This window comes from Ahaetulla prasina, chromosome 2 (genome assembly GCF_028640845.1).
Source record: "Ahaetulla prasina isolate Xishuangbanna chromosome 2, ASM2864084v1, whole genome shotgun sequence".
Taxonomy (NCBI): domain Eukaryota; kingdom Metazoa; phylum Chordata; class Lepidosauria; order Squamata; family Colubridae; genus Ahaetulla; species Ahaetulla prasina.
Genome location: NC_080540.1, coordinates 37,210,755 through 37,229,727, shown reverse-complemented (window position 1 = coordinate 37,229,727; position 18,973 = coordinate 37,210,755). Strand labels below are relative to the sequence as shown.

The 18,973-nt window shown below is 38.5% G+C and overlaps 1 protein-coding gene across 2 annotated transcripts in view; it reads left to right on the top strand.

Moving 5' to 3' along the window:
- PRICKLE2 (prickle planar cell polarity protein 2) overlaps nt 1–18,973 on the top strand; it is a 395,258-nt gene that overhangs the window by 326,052 nt on the left and 50,233 nt on the right. For both annotated transcript variants that reach the window (XM_058168998.1, XM_058168999.1), the window contains 3 exons: nt 5,925–6,062; nt 7,981–8,184; nt 14,185–14,371. In XM_058168998.1, the coding sequence (XP_058024981.1) occupies nt 5,925–6,062; nt 7,981–8,184; nt 14,185–14,371 (529 nt within the window). The remainder of the gene's footprint in view (nt 1–5,924; nt 6,063–7,980; nt 8,185–14,184; nt 14,372–18,973) is intronic.

Sequence of the window (18,973 nt, the reverse complement as noted above, 5' to 3'; positions counted from 1 at the left end):
TTTCACATGAATCAGGCCAGAATTATTTTTCTACCAAGAGGAGGTTCAGCAATTTCCCTGACGAGGAAATAGGACAGTGCAATAAACAATGGGTAGAATTTTCTATAATCTCCTTGGAACAAGAGAAGTAGTACATGTTATGTGAAAAATTGAGAAATTGGCCCTTTCTAATTTCTAATGCCCTTCGCTGGAATCGTAGTCTTGTAAGGGCCTCTCGGAGGGACGGCATTCTCAGATTTTGCTTTTATGAAGTGTGTACCGTGGGGCAGTATTATTTTGTGATCATTTAAACACATTTCTTTGGGCAAAGACATTCAGTGCCCTGTTTTTAAATAATAGGTCATTGTTTACATTGTTTGAATTTAAAAAAGAATTCTGGGGAAAAAATCTAAAAAATATGTGAGGATTGGATAAAAAAATGTAAGCCAACTTGTTCAAGAAGGAGTGGATAAATTCATTTGCTTTATGAGACACCACCTGACAAGTCAGGGATCAAATATTGAGAGGAATCTAGAGCCCAATAATTAAATTATAATAATAATTTTAGCCCTTATAATTTGTTTAGCTTTAATTAGGTATGTACTAGTTTCTGTACAGAGAAAAGGGATAAAAGTACTATGAATAGAATTGAATTGAATTGAATAGAACAGAACAGAACAGAACAGAATAGAATAGAATTCTTTAATGGCCAAGTGTGATTGGACACTCAAGGAATTTGTCTTTGGTGCATATGCTCTCAGTGTACATAAAAATATTAGATATACCTAAAATACAGTCCTGGGCTTAATGTCCACAACTGAGCCCAAAATTTCCATTGCTAAGAAAGACAGTTGTTACGTGAATTTTAAGACCCGTTTTATGAACCTTCTTGCCTTAGTTGTTAAGTGAATCGCTCAGTAGTAATGCGGTTGTTAAGTGAATCTGGCTTCCCCGTTGACCTTGACAGAAGGTCTCAAAAGGTGAACACGTGACCCCGGAGCATTGCATCCATCATAAATACATGCCAATTGCCAAGCATCCAAATTTTGATCACATGACCTCAGGGATGGTACAATAGTCATAAGTATGAAAAACCACCACAAGTCACTTTTTTCAGTGCCGTTGTAACTTCAAATGGTCACTAAATGAATGGTCGTAGGTCAAGGACTACCTGTAATTATGGGGAGCTCATTTTGAAAGAATTCCATATTACAAAGAGTAGAAACTTCCTATAAATCTACTGCATATGAAAAATAAGGAACTAACTTGGCTTTTTAGAAGAGTTAGGATTGCATAAATTTGTTGACCATTAGCGGTACACCAGAACTTTATTATTCCTGCCAAGTAATAAAGTTTTCTCTGTTTTTATTTTTTGGGCCTGACAATGAGAGACAATGGGAGTACCAATGACCTGGAGCATTCAAAAGAATACCCATCTTTAAGAGATGTTTCCCATTTTTCCAGTTTTTCTTTTCTTCTCATATGCCAGCACTTTTCATTTCCCCAGATTTGCAGTTAGGTAATTTAAGGGCAATAGCTATCCAAAGCTCTTAACTATCTGTCAAGCCTATCTGAGATAAGCAAAAAATCAAGTAATACAGCAGAGTTCCCATTCCCTGCCTTTACTGAAAAATAATTTTCTTTACTCTGGGCTGGAACAATATCATTAATAAACAGATTAAACAGTGAAGGTACAAGCATATTTATTTGGTGGCCTGCTAGGGTGAATCTAATCTGAATTAACAACCTTCTCTTCAAATTCAACTGATCTAGTTTAATCCATGGTTTGCATCTATCAATAAAATCAAAAGCTGCAAGAGAATCCCTAAAGGCAAAGTACAATTTCCTGTCAGCATGTTTTGCATATTTTTTTATCAGATGATCTAATACAAAACCATGATCAATCATTGAGTATCCTGCTTTAACCCTGCCTGTTCTTCACCATGCACCTTTGCACAGAAATAAATGTGCAATATTTTAAATATATATTAATATGAAATGTCTTTGAATATTAGTAGCTCGTATTGGTAGTTACGGTATATTTGTTGGTTTGAGCTCCGAGCTTGGCGATTTGGTTGCAAACGTTTTATCCCCATTCAAGGAGACATCGTCAGTGCGCTTTCCAAAGCGCACAAGATGTCTCCTCAAATAGGGATGAAACGTTTACAATCAAATTGCCAGGCTCAGAGTTCAAAACAACAACACAACATATTAATATCTATCTATCTATCTTTCACACATATGCAGGATGAGGCATTAGGAAAAAAACTGGTACAACTAAAATTTGAGAAATGTTTCAGTAATAAAATACATACAACATTTTAATATAAAATACAGGGTAGATTTGATTTAAAACAACTCGATTTAAATCACTAGTAAAAATGCTTGATTTAAATCAACTCGATTTAAATCATAATTTTTAAAGAGCAACTGTCACCTCTGTCCCTCAGTGGCTCCTCCTCTGACCCGCTGTTGACTCACCGAAAATCCCATCCACTTTAATGGGGCGGCTCGTGATGTGGCAGTGACAACAAGGTGAGGGATGTGGCGGGCAGCAGATTGAGTGGATGTCCACTAACAGGCGCTGCCATGATGGATCTGAAATGACAGGTGCTCTTTAAATGTAAGGACTCATTCTTGCTGGTAGTTAGAATCTTTAGTATTATTACGTGCAAACAAAATGAAGGTTTCCTATTTAGCTTGCAGAGCTTGGATTCACTGAATGAGTTTACCAAAAATGTAGATATTGCAGAATATACAGCCTCATGCTACATAACTAAGCTCCATTTCATGCTGAATAAACTAAAGTAATAATGTATCTTAAATAGAAAATTATCTCTTGATAGATTTTTACTCCAAAAGCATTTTATTAAAATAGATTTGATAAAAATAAAAAATCCGATTTAAATAAAAAAAATCTGATTCTTTTTATTTATAAAAAAACCATCAATTCTTATCCACTCTCATAAAATATAACATTTCTATTTAAAAATATAACATTTTTAGTCTTTTATTATTTGTTGCATTGTTTTGTTCTTCTTTTGCAAGCTACCCAAGCTTGAGGCAGCATAGATCTTGTAAAGTTTTTTTTTAAAAAACACTGCTCCTCCGACAATTACTTTCAGAGACAAATGGATTTCGAGCTAAGGAACAGAAAACTTGCAAAATTATTCCACCATAGAAAAGCTTTGTAGAGAAAAGCTTTCTTGTCTCTCACAGACTGCCAGGAACTCTTCGGGGTCATTCAGTGGAACATATTCAGGGTAGATAAAAGCCAGTATTTCTTAAAGGTAGCTTTACAAGACTTCTAGACAAATTGACTGGAGGGTGTTAGACCCTTTTTTTCCTGATCAAATGTACATCTGTTCAGAAGTAAATGGTGGGGTGGGGCAGAAGGCAGGGTTGAAGCAAACCAGTACATGAGGAGATGCCAAAGGAGTGCAAACTCCAGACACCTTTTCTTGCTCACTGTGTTCCTGATCCTGTTTTTCTCTCTCAAGTATGTGGGTGTAGCAAAGGGATGGCGTTCTCTTATTAGAAACTTGAGAGGATCTCTGGCGTTTGAAATTAACCTACCTGAGGGATACGATTAGTTATATGCCGCCCTGAGGGATAATTATATTCAATTCCTGTCTGGTACTATAATATGCGTTATGCCATTCCAGGAAAAAAAATTTAAATATCTGATTTATTTTTGAAGTTCGATTCTTCTTGAGACCAGTCTACTGTAGAGAATATCTCTTTCTATACAGCTCTTCTGCTAAAGGAGATCATCCTGAGGGTTTGTCTGGTCCTTGCGACAAGCTAATATTGCAAATTCTTTGAGAAGAGCCTTCTCTGGTAGCCACCCCAGTTCTTTGGAACACATTTGCTGGTGAATTAAGAGATTGAACCTCGCCGACTACTTTCTAACAAGTCCTGCGTGCACATTCTTAAAGCAGGCTTTAAATTAAGAATTTTAATGACTGGTTATAAGAAGGACCTGGGGTTTTATGTTTTATTGCAAACCAGTGTGTTTTGTTTAATGAATCAAATGATTCAGAATGTTGCCAGGATTTGTTGAACCACTCCTGTCCCATCAAGTTTACATTTAAACAAGTTCGTTACTGTTATGGTACTTTCTTCCGTATTCTATATTTCCTCTCCACCTTCTTCGTTAGTATCAGAGAGTCACAGTTCTATTTCTCTCTTATAAAAGGAGCTTTATTTCTGTTGCCATATTCTGAAATATTTCCATTGGACTATAGTGTTTCCAGCACGTATCTCCCAGCCTTCACTTTTTCCCCCCAGTAGAACAGATTCAGCTTGCCAAGCTGCAGAAAGCCTTTTTCATTAGGAGTTCTTGAAAAGATGCCAGAGATATATTTGGATGTGGTCATAAACCTAACTGCCATCCAAGGAGTTCCCACCAAAAGTGATGGAGCTCCATTCAGTTGGGTTACTTTAAGAGTGTGTCCTTAAGCTACAGCTACAATTGGCTCCTTGGGGTGTTGCATTTTGTGCTAGTCTAACATGTGCCTTAGCATGTTTTTGATGATTCATTAGCCAAAGGCTTTAACATCATTACTAACATCATCAGTCATGACTTTGCCCTTTTCACAGTTAAATATACTACCTTGAAACTTCCATCAAATATTTTAGTCAGTTTATACATACATACATGTAACTTCATAGCAATAGACGTTGCTATGTAACGTGAAACATGTTAACTAAGGAGTGAAGTTCTATTGTTGCTGGAGACAAGGATGAAGTTCTAATAGGTGGACTAATAAATCATAAATCCAAATTACTGGTTGCCAAGAAGCTTGACTAATATTACATATTTTACTACTTACATGTTATTTATGTTCAAGCTTGTCATGGATGTGTACTATTTTTAGGAAGATTTCAACATGATTTGCACAATTGTCTAATCATGGACAATTACGTTGAGGGCTCCAGATCAAATGATGAATGAGTGTTAAGTGATGGGCATAGGAACAACATTTTTGACATTAAAAAAGACCAGAACAAGCATAGGAACATTAAACCCCACTAGAGTTCAAATTGGTTGCATCCTAGTTTCTTATTGTTTTAAAGTCAAAAGTTGGCCAAATGCTCATTGTATTGTTTTTACAGATACTTTGTTTTTCCTTTTAAAAGTGTGTATTCCTAAACAAATTAGTGTGTACTCCCAATTAGTTCTGAACTTCTGAATACAGTCATGTAAGGGGAGGTCATGTAAGGGGAGGAGGACTAAATCATGTTCACGGTAATTTAACTCTACCACTGCATGAAAGTAAATAGATAGAAACATTGAAAGTGCTCAGACTAGGTATATGTATGGTAGCTAGGCTATTGCCTCACAGACTGGCAGAGGAATTTTGTAAGGTACTAGGAGCCCTGGTTGCGCAATGGTTAGAATGCAGCATTGCAGATTAATTCTTCCCGCAGCCTGGAGTTTGATCTTGAAGGGGCCCAAAGTTGACTCAGCCCTCCATCCTTCCGAGATCGGTTAAAATGAAGACCCAGAATGTTGGGGGCAATATGCTGACATTGTAAACAACCACTATGGGGCAGTGTATAAATCTTTATTGCAACAAATATTTATATAAGGGGCAATGAAATAATTTTGCAGTAACCCAAGAAAGGTATATGACAAGGCAGTAACAACAGGTATGGTAGGAAGCATGCTGGTGGAGGGGTGGTGAATACCTTATGGAATTGACCGTTTTGCAACTGGTCTTAGCCACCATGGCGATCATTTTAGGAATAGCTAAGTATCTCACAGTAATATTTTTGTGATTATATCTTTCACCAATGCTCTCACAATGTCAAACGTTGTCATGGCCCTCAGATATTGTCTAATCTTAATTAAAAAAAATAATGAATCTTGCACTTTTGAAGAAAAAAGCAAGAACCACCGCATTGAGTGAAAAGCAAATGATTTACTGCTTGATGTCCAGGTTCGATACTGTAACTCCCTGGATGAAGAGGAAAAGAGAGAACTCAAACTTTTCAGCAACCAGAGGAAGAGGGAGAATTTGGGAAGAGGCAATGTCCGGCCATTCCCCGTCACCATGACAGGAGCCATTTGTGAACAGGTAGACCATTCTCGTTGTTGTTGTTCTTCTTCTTCCTCTTCCTCTTCCTCTCCCTCTTCCTCTTCTTCTTCTTCTATTACTACTACTACTACTACTACTACTACTTCTCCTCCGCCCTGCCCCCTCAGCATCTTATCACCATGACACGAAAGCACCTATGCACCATGAGATATTAAAAGCCATAGCAATACATTATGGCAGCAAAAGACTTATTCTTCACTTTGACCTTGCAAAAAATTCTTACTCATTAAAAATACCCCTGGGTTAGGAAAATTAGGTGATGTAGATTTAGGGTGTGTGGCAGAGTGTTAGCTTAAGGCTGCTAATAGCCAGCTGCAAAAACAGTTTCTCTTGCATAATCCCCAGGAAAAAGGCTGCTTAGGGGGTGCATTGCTAGGCCGGAAAACCATTTGGAAGACAAAGGAGAAAAGGAATGTGTACATCAATTTGAGAAAGACTATTACATGTAGCATTCCGCATCAGTTATACGCAGAGGAGGTCTTTAGGTAACCTATGGAGACCAAAGAGATTTTGTAGAGAAACCCTGGAACAAAATTGGGAATGCAGAATGCTGTTTTCCACGTTTTGGCATTACAAATTGCAACATTGAGTGTTGACAGTTTGCATTTCAGATCTGATTAATGTATTTATATTTAGTGTCGGCATGGTAAAAAACCATGTAATAAGATCATTCCAAATCTTACTTTCAATACGCAAGTTTCCAATTCCCAATCTGGGGAAAAAAAATTAATCAAATATGTGCAATGATCCCTAGAGTGGATACCACAGTTTAAATTGCTAAGTATTTCAAGCTATCATCTCAGTAAATGTGCAGTGAGAAAGATATCAGAGGTTTTTCTCTGGAGGCCATTCGTACCACCCGTCAGAGTTGAATAAATTGCAGCGCTTTATGCCTTCTAGTACCTTCGGTTCCCAAGATGTAAATATTTAATGTTAAAAGTTCAACCCACAATCTGAGATTGAAAGTATTGTACTGCGGTTTTATTTATTCGCCACATGTAGAAACCTCTAATCTAAATCAGTTAGTGGCTGGATTCAGACAACGCTGTTAACCAGGTTAGTAGTTTGTTTTAACATTAGAGTATTTTTATTATTTTATTTTAGGGTTAGCACATTATGTGAACCCAGCCCACTTGGTTAATTCAATTTATCCAGAAAGCAACCTGTTAATCATACTGTGTGAATTCTTCCAGAATATAGCATAATTCTCCTCCCTTTCCTCATCTTTATTTGGGGAGGGGACATATGCTAGACCCAAAGGTGCTATTTCCAAAAAACAGCTAGTCTTTCTTGTTTTTTTTTCCTTTGAAAACATTTCACTTCTCATCCAAGAAGCTTCATCAGTTCTTAGACAAGAAGCAAAATTTTTAAAAGGAAAAAAACGCCCAAGAAAGTCCATTTGTCTTTTGAAAATAGCACCTTTGGGACAATCATGACCTGTCCTGGATGATTGAGAATCTCCATAGAAATATAGTAGAGAATTTTCAGTTTTCTTGAGTTTTGTATTATATCAAAGGAACCCTACCCCAACTTCCTCTCTAAGGGAAGAATAATATAATTGATTCAGAATCTACCATTCTTGTTCCCGTTTGCTTGCTCTGAACTGTACCCATATAGGAACAGGTTGAGGAGTGAATAAGCTTTAATCATCTCATAGTAGATAGGAGCTGTAAAGACCTTCTGCAGCGTGTCACAATTGCTTTTGTATCACCACAATCCCTATAATACTGTACTTGGAGAAAGGCTTGACTTGTGAATAACTAGAAAAGAAATTTGCTGATTTTTATCAGTGCATCACTTCAGCTTTTTCCAGATGCTGTCATTATTCAACATTTCTCGCCCGGGAGAATTGTCCAGAGAAAGCCTTTCTTTTCAATTTTTATATTTATCTTGACAGTGTGGAGGCCAAATCAATGGAGGCGACATAGCCGTCTTTGCATCCAGAGCAGGCCATGGGGTGTGCTGGCATCCATCGTGCTTTATATGCAGCGTTTGCAATGAACTGCTGGTGGATCTTATCTATTTCTATCAAGACGGGAAGATTTATTGTGGCCGGCACCATGCAGAATGTCTCAAACCTCGGTGCGCAGCCTGTGATGAGGTAAGACCAGTCAGGCGTGTTCGGTACTGGGGAAGGGGGCTTGAATAAGTGGGTAAATCATGTCAGGGATCATGTGTTAGGTAGTAAATCAGTCTAGGCTTCCAGATTTGCCATGCCAGTTTATCTTTGCATCTTGTGGTTTGCAAATGATGAAATGTCTGAGAACTGCTCTACATATCAGCCCCGGTAGAGACTTTTGATTCTGACAGCCCATCCAAGTTTTTGTTGCCGAACAGCCCTCCACGGCCCTGTTCTCTTATATAAGCTGAGACTCCCACTGCTAACCACTCTTCTCTGGAACAGCCATTGCCCAAAAAGAATAAGAAAAACATAATTGAACATGTTGCTTTTCGTTTTCTCCTTCTTCAGCCTGCCTGTCGGCAGCTGGGAGGCGAAAGAGCAAGGAGAATTGAAGTACAGTTGGGTGAACTTTCTAAAACAAATTTAGGAGAAAGAGTTCAGTTATACTCCTATTTTATTACTGGAGAGTGTTAACAATAACTTCATATCCTGGTTATTCTCAAATGATGGGATTGGAAGTTCAAATCTGTCAGGGGTGGGTTCCACTTACCTTTACTACTGGTTTGCTCACTTCGCTTGTGCGTGACGCTTCTGTGCATGCGCAGAGCATCCGCAATGACATCCAGGTGGGCGGGCAGAGCCTCCTTCCACTGCTATTACCGGATTGCAAGATCCAGAGTGAACAGGTAGGAACCCACCACTGAAACCTGTTGAGATAACAGGATCTCACAAAAAAAATCCCCTTGCAATCAACCTCAATGTAAAAAAATAGCACTAGCAATGGCACTTAGACTTATATACTACCCCATAGTGCTTTATAGCACTCTCTGGGAGGTTTACATAGTCAGGATATTGTCCCCAATAATCTGGATCCTCATTTTACTGACCCCAGGAAGGATGGAAGGCTGAGTAAATCTTGCGCCCCTGTCAGGATCGAACTACAGGCTGTGGGGTTAAAACCTGCAAAGAAATCCCTGACATATATCTGCACTGTAGCGTAAGCATTTAAGGAAATTATGCATTGTTGCTGCAATCCTATAACCTGGGAAGATACAGCTTCTGCTACACATACACAGCTATCAACTGAAAGAGCAAAATGGTTTCTTGGTTACGATGCAAAACAAGCCACTGAGAACACATGAATACATTTGTTTATCAAATTTCTCACACAAGGTATCTCACACGAAGTAACTGTGGGCAGCGTACAACAATTGGCAACAATAAATACATAAAACACTTATTAAAAACATCTCTGGAGGAGAAAAATTTGGGTAGTGTGGCTTGCCTACGTTTAGAATTTTCCCCATAAAATAAAAGAGTCTGTGCTCTTTATTGAATTCCTGAATTGGTGCAGAAGCTGATAGAACTTCGTGTTTGATGCCTGCGGGATGTTCTTTTAATGTACTGATACCAAGAATGTTGCTTCCTCCTATGGCTTGTTAGATAGGAAGCAGAGCAATTGTTATAATGTGGGACAGGCTATTTGTGCATGCTGATCTTTGCAGGGTGCTTCGTTTTTACCGGCATTGTTAGAGTTTTACAATTAAGGCTTTGGATGAGTATTTGTGTTTATCTGCCTGCCTGCCTTTTCTTTCTGTGAATCTCTACACTGAACATCTTGGCAAATGTTCTTCTTTTAATTATCTTTCCCCAAATCAATCAACTAACTAGCATATGGAATGCGTGGATGGCTATTGTTCACTTTCTCTTCGTTTTCTCTTTTATTTCCCATGTTCTCCCTAGGAAGCGTATCACCATAATCTTGTGTCATACATTTTAGCTTATACTTTTATCTGCTTTCATGTGAGCAACATAAGGCTAGGTGTGGCCTAGATCTATCTGTCATCTTATGCTCCATAATTCACATAGGATTTATGATCCACAGTCTTCCTCCCTTCTGTTTCATCCTTTGTATTCTCAAGTGTTGTATTTATACTCACCTGGCATTTAGGAATCTATTTCCCACGGTTGAATACAGCATTTGAATCCTGAGGTAGACATTCTGCATTTTCAGTTTATGAGCTGTCCTGAATCGGGACAGACGATTATCTAGTCAGCCTCCTGTTTGTTTCTTTTTTATATAGTAATTGTATTAAAGGTTACAATTACAACAGTAAAAATCAATACAAAGTAAAAAGGGAAAAAAATAGAAGGTTCAGAAAAGAAAAATAGAAAAGAAAGAAAAAATAAGAATGTGGTGAAGAAATATATAAAGTAATGACTTTCCTTCATCACAAGTATAAACAATTTTAGTAATTTATCACTTTTTCTAAAAAAAATGTATCAGATAACTTATTCTTCCTATATCTTGCCTCTTATCTATAAATAAATCCATATAGCCTCATCATTTTCAGTTCTGATGTCAATAAAAGTTTATTAAGGATTACAGTAGATAACAGCATATATATATATATTAACTTTGAACATATAGGCCAACTTCATATTTCTTCTTTTTGCTTTTTATAATCTTGATCTTTACTCCATTTCAAATGTCATATAGTCAATTAATTTTCATTTTTTTTCTTTGTCTTGTTTCACAAAATTCTTTGAAGCTTTAACAAAGCTCTTTTGTAAATCCAGGATAGAAAAATTATCCAGGTCACTCTCTTGTTAGTTGTATATCACTTTCCATTATTAAACATCAGCCAGTTTCTTTAGTAATATCCATGTCATTCTTAACAGAAATCCACTGTGAAATCAGTCTTACTATTGTCAGGTTGTCTTCCATAACATCTTTTGAACACAGTCTATTTTGAGTGGTAGACAGTTTGAAAATTAACTTCTGGGTCCACTGTTCAAAAATATCCATCAGTATCTCCAATGTTAAAACATTTTGCTTCATTCTGAATTTGTAAGTTTAAGTGTTCTTCTTTAATTGTAATCATTAATTCCGTTGCGTTCCCTCTAGTGACAAGTTTTAAAGACATACTTTTAAAAAATTCCAAAACAAAAGCATTTTCCTACAAGAAGGATTCTTTGTAATTAATTACAAAATCTTCTTTCAAATTTATCTGGACGCTTGGCTCATTTGTAACTTTTTAAGATCAAAGTCTTAATCATCCTTTTGCTTTTTATTCCACCCTATCTCACAATAATTTAAGTCCTTAAACTTATATTTAAAACATTGCACTAAAGGTTGATTTACCTGAAAATCAGTTAACAAGCAATTTCTGAAAGTGGAAAGGGAAGTATGCAAACTTAATGTATTTTCAAAGGTGCCAATGGCAGTTTGAGCAAGATGGCTACTCCCTTCATTCTCTCTGGCTCTAAATGTCCAGAGGCCACAATCATGCAGTCTCTTCTCAGCTCTACAGCTGTCTGGAGCAGGGGTCTCCAACCTTGGCAACTTTAAGACTTGTGGACTTCAACTCCCAGAATTCCTCAGCCAGCAAAGCTGTCTAAGGAATTCTGGGAGTTGAAGTCCACAAGTCTTAAAGTTGCCAAGGTTGGAGACCCCTGGTCTGGAGCACTTGTGGGTGACCTCAAATCCTCTACTTATCTAGAGAGGAATTATCAACGAGCAGGTGTAGTTGCCAGCTTTTCATTCCCTCATGATCCCCCCTTTTTTTAGCGGGGCTGTCTTCAGTTCACCATTTCTTCTCGAGAAGTTGCAGACTCATGTTTCTTTTGTTGATCAAATAGACATCTCAAAACACCTCAATACCCAGCAATCGAGGTATACAAGCTTACACGTAATCATCACAAGTAGTAAACCATTGGTGGTAGTTTCGTTGAGAAAAAATGCATGTAATACAAAATGCTCTTTATCATATGGAGTTGTGTGCTGACATTAAGCAAGGGCCAAGTTTAGAATTAAAACTATGCAAAAGGTTCAATCAGAGAAAGCTCTCTGGGTTTGACATTTGATCTTGAATTTCTCCTTTAAAAACGCAGTGCCCTATTAATCACACAGCAGTGGTCCTCATTAGCCTGCAGTTGGAAATGCTTGAGTCCCCCTTCTCTCCCTCCCTCCCTCTCCGCTGCCCTCCCCCCCCTGCTTTGGAGATGTATAGGCCCTAACCACAGTCAGGGCTTGTATCCTGGGAAGTCCATCTTGGTCTTCTCTTATTACAGGAGCATGTTTTCTTCTTTCTACTTCCATTTGCTAAACAAGGAATGTGCCATTTCAAGTTACTTGTTATCCTGGAACCATATATAGCCAATCCAGCAGCAACTAGGTGATCTGTTTACACTACAGAGGCAGTAAAAGAGTTTGCTGTATCAAGAAGCCGAGGCAGAAGGGTCTTGAGGCAGCCCTACTATGAAAAAAACAAGCTGGATAGATGGCAGGAGAGCAAGGCCTACAGAAGCAAAATAATAAATTTGATACAGTTTTACAGAGGAATTATTAAGCCGGTTATTTGTACTTTTGTAACTGTTCGGTTTGGTACAGCAACCAAACAGGACAGATGCAGACTCCAACAGATAGTTAGAACTGCAGAAAGAACAATTTTTTATATTTATTTATTTATTTATTTATTTATTTATTTATTTGTTTGTTTGTTTGTTTATTTGTTTGTTTGTTTGTTTGTTTGTTTGTCAAGCATATATAACAGGTAAAAGTATAAACATAATTTGGATACATGAAAAGAGTAAGTAAAAAGGAATATTAGGACAGGGACAGTAGGCACGCAGGTGAACTTATGCATGCAACCAATTCTATGCCTTCTATAGAAAACCTGTATATTGCGCAGGTCAGAAAGATGGCTGAGAAAATATCTACAGACCCCTCACATCCTGGACATAAACCATTTCAACTCTTCCCCTCGGGACAACGCTATAAGACAGTGATGGCTAACCTTTTTGCCATCGCATGCCAGGAAGGGGGGCAGGGGCGTCACGCACATGCGTGGCCAAACCCATAATTTTATGCGCCCCACCCCCGCACGTGCACACGTGACTCTTCCCCCCCAACACGCGATGGCCCAGTAGGCCCGTTTTTCTCTCTTACCTGTCTCCAGAGCCTCTCTATTTTTTTTTCTTTTAATTTATATCCCGCCCTTCTCCGAAGACTCAGGGCGGCTTACATTGTGTAAGGCAATAGTCTCATTCTATTTGTATATTTATATACAAAGTCAACTTATGAATCTATGAGTCTGGGAGGGTGGAAAATGGCCTTCCCCTTTTCCCTGGAGGCCTCCAGAGGCCAGAAACGGCCCGGTTGGACAGGAAGTGTCGTTTTTTGCTATCCCCAGCCTCCAGAGACTCCTAGAGAGGCTGAGCTCCCGTGCCCACTGATATGGCTACACATGCCACCTGTGGCATGCGTGCCATAGGTTCGCCATCATGGCTATAAGACATTGCATACCAAAACAACTTCACACAAGGACAGTTTTTTCCCTCATGCCATCACTTTGCTGAACACTTAATTCTCACAGTGCTGTCTAATACCTAGGTATACTTACCCATGTACTGTGGCTGTGGTATTGTTTATCCTTATTATATTTTTTTACTCCCCCCTTTTATTGGTGGTATTATTATTATTATATACTTTATTCATTAAACATGAAACTCAGTCAACTGAACATTCAAAAATGCATGAATATCATTGACTGGTGCTAATGGTTGATATGGGTTGCTGCCAGCGTCCTAGGTATCAACCAAGTACATCATCATCATCATCATCATCATCATCATCATCATTGCACAGTCAGCTAGATGTTCAGACTGGGTTTGGCATTTTGTCTACCTATCGAGTCCTTACAAAGGACCTTGGATAGCAGATCTGAATGTTTGATGGTGTTACAAATATCGTCACGGGATGGAAGCTCTTCCAAGTAAAGCCGCATTATGCAATTGACATTACTATTGTTATTATGTTGCTTTGCATGTACATGGAGAGCTTCTGTACCAGAAACAAATTCCTTGTGTATCTAATCACACTTAAGAATATTCTATTCTATTCAGTTCAGTTCAGTTCAGTTCAGTTCAGTTCAATACATATAAACAAATCCTGAGTCCTCCTTTTGGTTTTTACAGATTATCTTTGCTGATGAATGCACAGAAGCTGAAGGAAGGCATTGGCACATGAAGCACTTTTGCTGTTTTGAATGTGAAACTGTGCTCGGCGGCCAGCGGTACATCATGAAGGAAGGGCGTCCGTATTGCTGCAACTGCTTCGAGTCCTTATATGCAGAGTATTGTGACACCTGCGCTCAGCACATCGGTAAGGGAGCCGTTTAGAAATGCCACCTTTTGCTGCCAGTTGGCTGGTTTGAAGTGGGAAAGTCTCAGCCCTTGATGTGAAACAGAAACACTATTTTTTGTGTGCAGAACCCAAAACATGATAGGGCCTGTCAATATACCGTTGCATTATATTGTTTAAGGTGATGTGCGCCTGTAGGCTAGCAGTTGAAACTGTTGTCTTTTAAAAGTACATGACAGGCCCTGGCATTTGTTTCTGTCAAGCCTGCAGTAACTCCTTGGCAGATGTATCTAGGCACCTAGCTGGGTCCGTAGCTGGCACCATTGCTTTTGGCAGAGATCAGCTGAAGCCAACGCCAACCACTGATGGGTCTTTTCACATCGATTCAAAAAAGCCATAGATGTTTCCAACCCACTCAGAGAAAAAGAGTGGAGGAGGAGGAGGAAGAAGAAGAAATGGTCAGCAAGCAAGCAAGGAATAAGCATGTTTAGAAGGAAGATGGCCTCTCCAACCCATAATAGCAATTCCATTATTACTCTGCTCAGAAAATATTTTGCTGCTATTCAGAAGCCAGCTGTGAAGTAAAGGTTACCTTTGAAAAATGTAAGGAGAGAGGGAGGGAGGAAGGAAGGAAGGATTTTTTCAAGTATGTGATACATGGCAAAAACTAAATCCTAATCCTAATTGAAACCAAATTCCCTGGAGCCAGGGGTGAAATCCAGCAGGTTCTGACAGGTTCTGGAAAACCGGTAGCGGAAATTTTGAGCAGTTTGGAGAACCAGTAGTAGAAATTTTGAGTAGTTCGGAGAACTGGAAAATACCAATTCTGGCTGGCCCAGAGTGGTGTGGGAATGGAGATTTTGCAGTATCCTTCTCCTGGAGTGGGGTGGGAATGGAGATTTTGCAATATCCTTCCCCCAGGAGTGGGGTGGGAATAGGGATTTTGCAGTATTCTTCCCCTGCCATGCCCACCAAACCACCCCCACAGAACTGGTAGTAAAAAAAAATGGATTTCACTACTGCCTGGAGCTAAGATTTGAAATATATGAGCACATGTTCTTCTGAGCCCTTTTTTTCCCTGTGACTTTTAGAGGCTCATAACCAAATTCAGTGACACACTGTTCATCATGACAATATCCCAGTGTGGGGCAGAAAGGAAAGAAGGATGCTTGTTAGACCCTGCCTCCTAAAAGTAATAACAAATGGATTATTCCAATACCATTTCTTCCAATGAAGTGATTTATCGCTGTCCCACTTATTCCACCATTTGTCAAGAAGAAAATGCCTGCCTTTGCTCTTCAGTTTATAACATAGCTTGAGAAAGCTATCCATTTCTTTGGAAGGGTCCCTCCATTGGAGCATATTAATTGTGAAGACAAATTCAGCCAATATGAATATAAATGAACTGAAGAAACTTCTTAGTTGAGAAGCAAAACATCTTCAAGCATAAACAATGAAAGTCTAGTTGCCTTTTGAAAAAGCACCTTTGGGACAACCATGATCTAGATGACTGAGAATCTCCTTTTACATTTAGTTGATGGAAAGTTGGTGTCATGGTATTCTGCCCATCTGAGCTTTCAAGTACTCAAAAGCAATTACATTCAAGTTGCCCATTATAAGCTAATGGGAAGGAAGAAGGTTATTGTGATGAAGTACCATCCTTCTAGCAACTGGAAGAAATGCATAGGCACTCACGGCCCAAGATTAAGTGAAACCCAACTGCCTGCATAATTAACGTTTTCCCTCTATCGGTTGACAGAAAATGGTAGAAGGTATTTCTGCTTTCCCAGATCCTTGACATAGCTTTGTAAATGCACATTGTTCCTGTATTTCATTCTTCCTGTCTATTGCACATAATCATTATCCTTTTTTTAAAGTCTATTTACAAATAGCAATGTTTTATTTTCCAGTTCCTTGATTATTGATTAGCAATGGGTGGTGGGTTTTTAAAAATTATAACAAGCTGTTATATTCAATCCAAAAGAGATTTCCAGTGATACTAGCTGTATGGGAACACCTTTGTTAAGTGGGAAAAAAAAAGAGGTTTTAATGAGTAGCTCAATAGTATACTGTTCAGATGGTATATAGATCAGTGTTTTTCAACCTTGGCAACTTTAGAGATGTGGACTTCAACTCCCAGAATTCCCTAGCCAGCTGGCTAGGGAATTCTGGGAGTTGAAAATTCACATCTCTTAAAGTTACCAAGGTTGAGAAAACTGGCATAGATTTGCATTGAATAATGATAGAAGAATGGAGTTGTGTTAGCACAATCTTGGTCTGCCCTCCATTGAAGGAGCATAAATGTTACAGCATTCAAAATGTCTGAAAAGCACTAGAAATCCTATGTCTAAATATATTATCTTACACCTGGGACCAAGAGTCAATTAAATTCAGTGGGACTTAGTAGACAGTAAGCATGTCTAGCTAGCAGGATAATTTAGGAACAAATAATGGTGACAAAGGGGAAAAAATCATCCTTATGCTAAATCTTTCAGCTATTAGAATTGAGACAAGGTATAATTATGTTATTAAAATAAAACATAAATATCACAATTTCACCTATCGGGAACAATGGCGCCTCTAAACAGTTTCAAAAATAACCCTCCCCCCCCACAGAAATATGAACACTCATTATCATGAGGACGCAAGGATTTTGCTTTATTTGTCAGAATAGACTAAAGCTGTAGTCTAGCAACATGCTTCAAGCTCCACCCGTTTCGTGTATGTATGCAGTATTGCAGTGCATATAGAAAAGAGGTGGGGTTTCCATCACAATGCTGTACCTCTGCTTTTTTTCTTTCTGCCCTGCCATGAATTCCCTGTGGGTGCCACCGTACAGTCTGCTATATAAAAAAATGCACCCATATTTCAGTGAGAAACTTCATCACCACAGCCACCATGTTTCTGTTGAAGTTAATAGAAACTGAATTTTACATGGACATCAAGGAAATTAAACGGGCAAACCAACTTAATTTTCTTTCAGAGTTGCTCCATGCCATTTTTTTGAATAACGTTATGTCTACCAGCATGGTGGTCCAGCCTTAATAGATTGTGAATTTAATTTGAATTAAAATCAGCCTTCAGTTAACTCAGACTTATTGTGAATATAGTGCCCCAGTACTTTGTGTTACAGTGTTCATATGTGTGTTACTCCTGGTGACTTTCAGGATAAGTCCCTGCAGTTTCCTTGGCAAGGTTTTCAGAAGTGGCTTCCATTACCTCCCTAGGGCTTTGAGAGAGTGACTGGCTATTCTATCCTCTTTTGCCAACTTGGCTAATCATGATGGCTGACGGTCACTATAATTATAGTCCAAGACAGCAGAGCACAGATTATATACTATCTACTTTTTTCCATGACTGTTGAGAATTTAACCAACTCGAACCAACTGTGAAATAGTGGGTAATAGTACAACCCACCTGTAGAATTAAAGGGTAGACATTTCCTCAGAATAATAGAGCAGGTTATTTTTAAGCAAATGATCAGTATAAGTATTTGTTCTAGGTGCAAAAACTGAGCTTTCATCCCCTCCAAATGCTTTATTTCTTTGTTCATCCCCAAAATATCTATCACCAACTTCTTTTTTTCAAAATGAGGAACACCCGATTTGCAGCAAAATAGAACATTTTTTTAAAATTGTGTGTTAGTGTGTGTATGTGTCTGTTATGGATGAGGGCCAGTGTGGAATAGTGGTACTGGTTTGGAAGTAAGGCGCCCCAAGTCCTTGTCCTCCCTTAGGGACAGAAGCCAACTTGGGGACAATTTATTTTCTCTTAGCCTTAGTAAAACATTTAATTACCAACTTTCACTGAACCAGTGTGGTAGATTATAATCCATGACTTTCAATAAAGGAATTGCCATCTAGCAGTGGATTGTCCTGGATGGATGGATGGATATTCATTCCAGTTTTTTTATCATCCTTCTGCAGTTCCTTTATGGAGCGTTACCTTGCAATTTAAAGGGGATTGAATATTCCATTCACAGCGAGCTATCTATTGGTAGCGTAAATTCTCAGAAGGGACTGCCACAATGGGAAAAGAATATAAGAGAGATCAGACTGAGTATGTTCTATTACAGAAGGAAATGCCAACATATTTTAATATTCTCTGTCGAGAAAACCAAAATCATGTCACTAGGCCCAAAAAACCCAAACCAAATTATTTCTAGTCACTCATAACCAGAAGAAAGTCAACATGATAATGGAAAAGGAGACTTTTTCACCAGGTCATAACAGGTCCAACAAGGTACTAGACTAGAACAGAATGTAAATACGAGAAGTCTTGGTGCTTATATGCCATAAGGACATCCAGCTATAGATGTGCCAGAGCCAGAACACAAGTTTGATGCTACAGAGATATGTACATTGATACATTGGTATGTGAAATGTGAGAACCTTAGAGAAAGGCAAACATGCTGTGGTCGGAGGCAAACACCAAGACTGAACATTGATATTCAGGGAATCAGAGAATTAAAGTAGATTGGACTGGATCCCTTCCCATTGAGCATCAGATCTACTTCAATACAGAAATGGAGAAGCCATTATTATTTACAGAAGGGTATAAACTGAGCTCAGATACATCCCCCTCCAAAATAATAAAATAACTTCAATAAGTAAGCTAACAAAT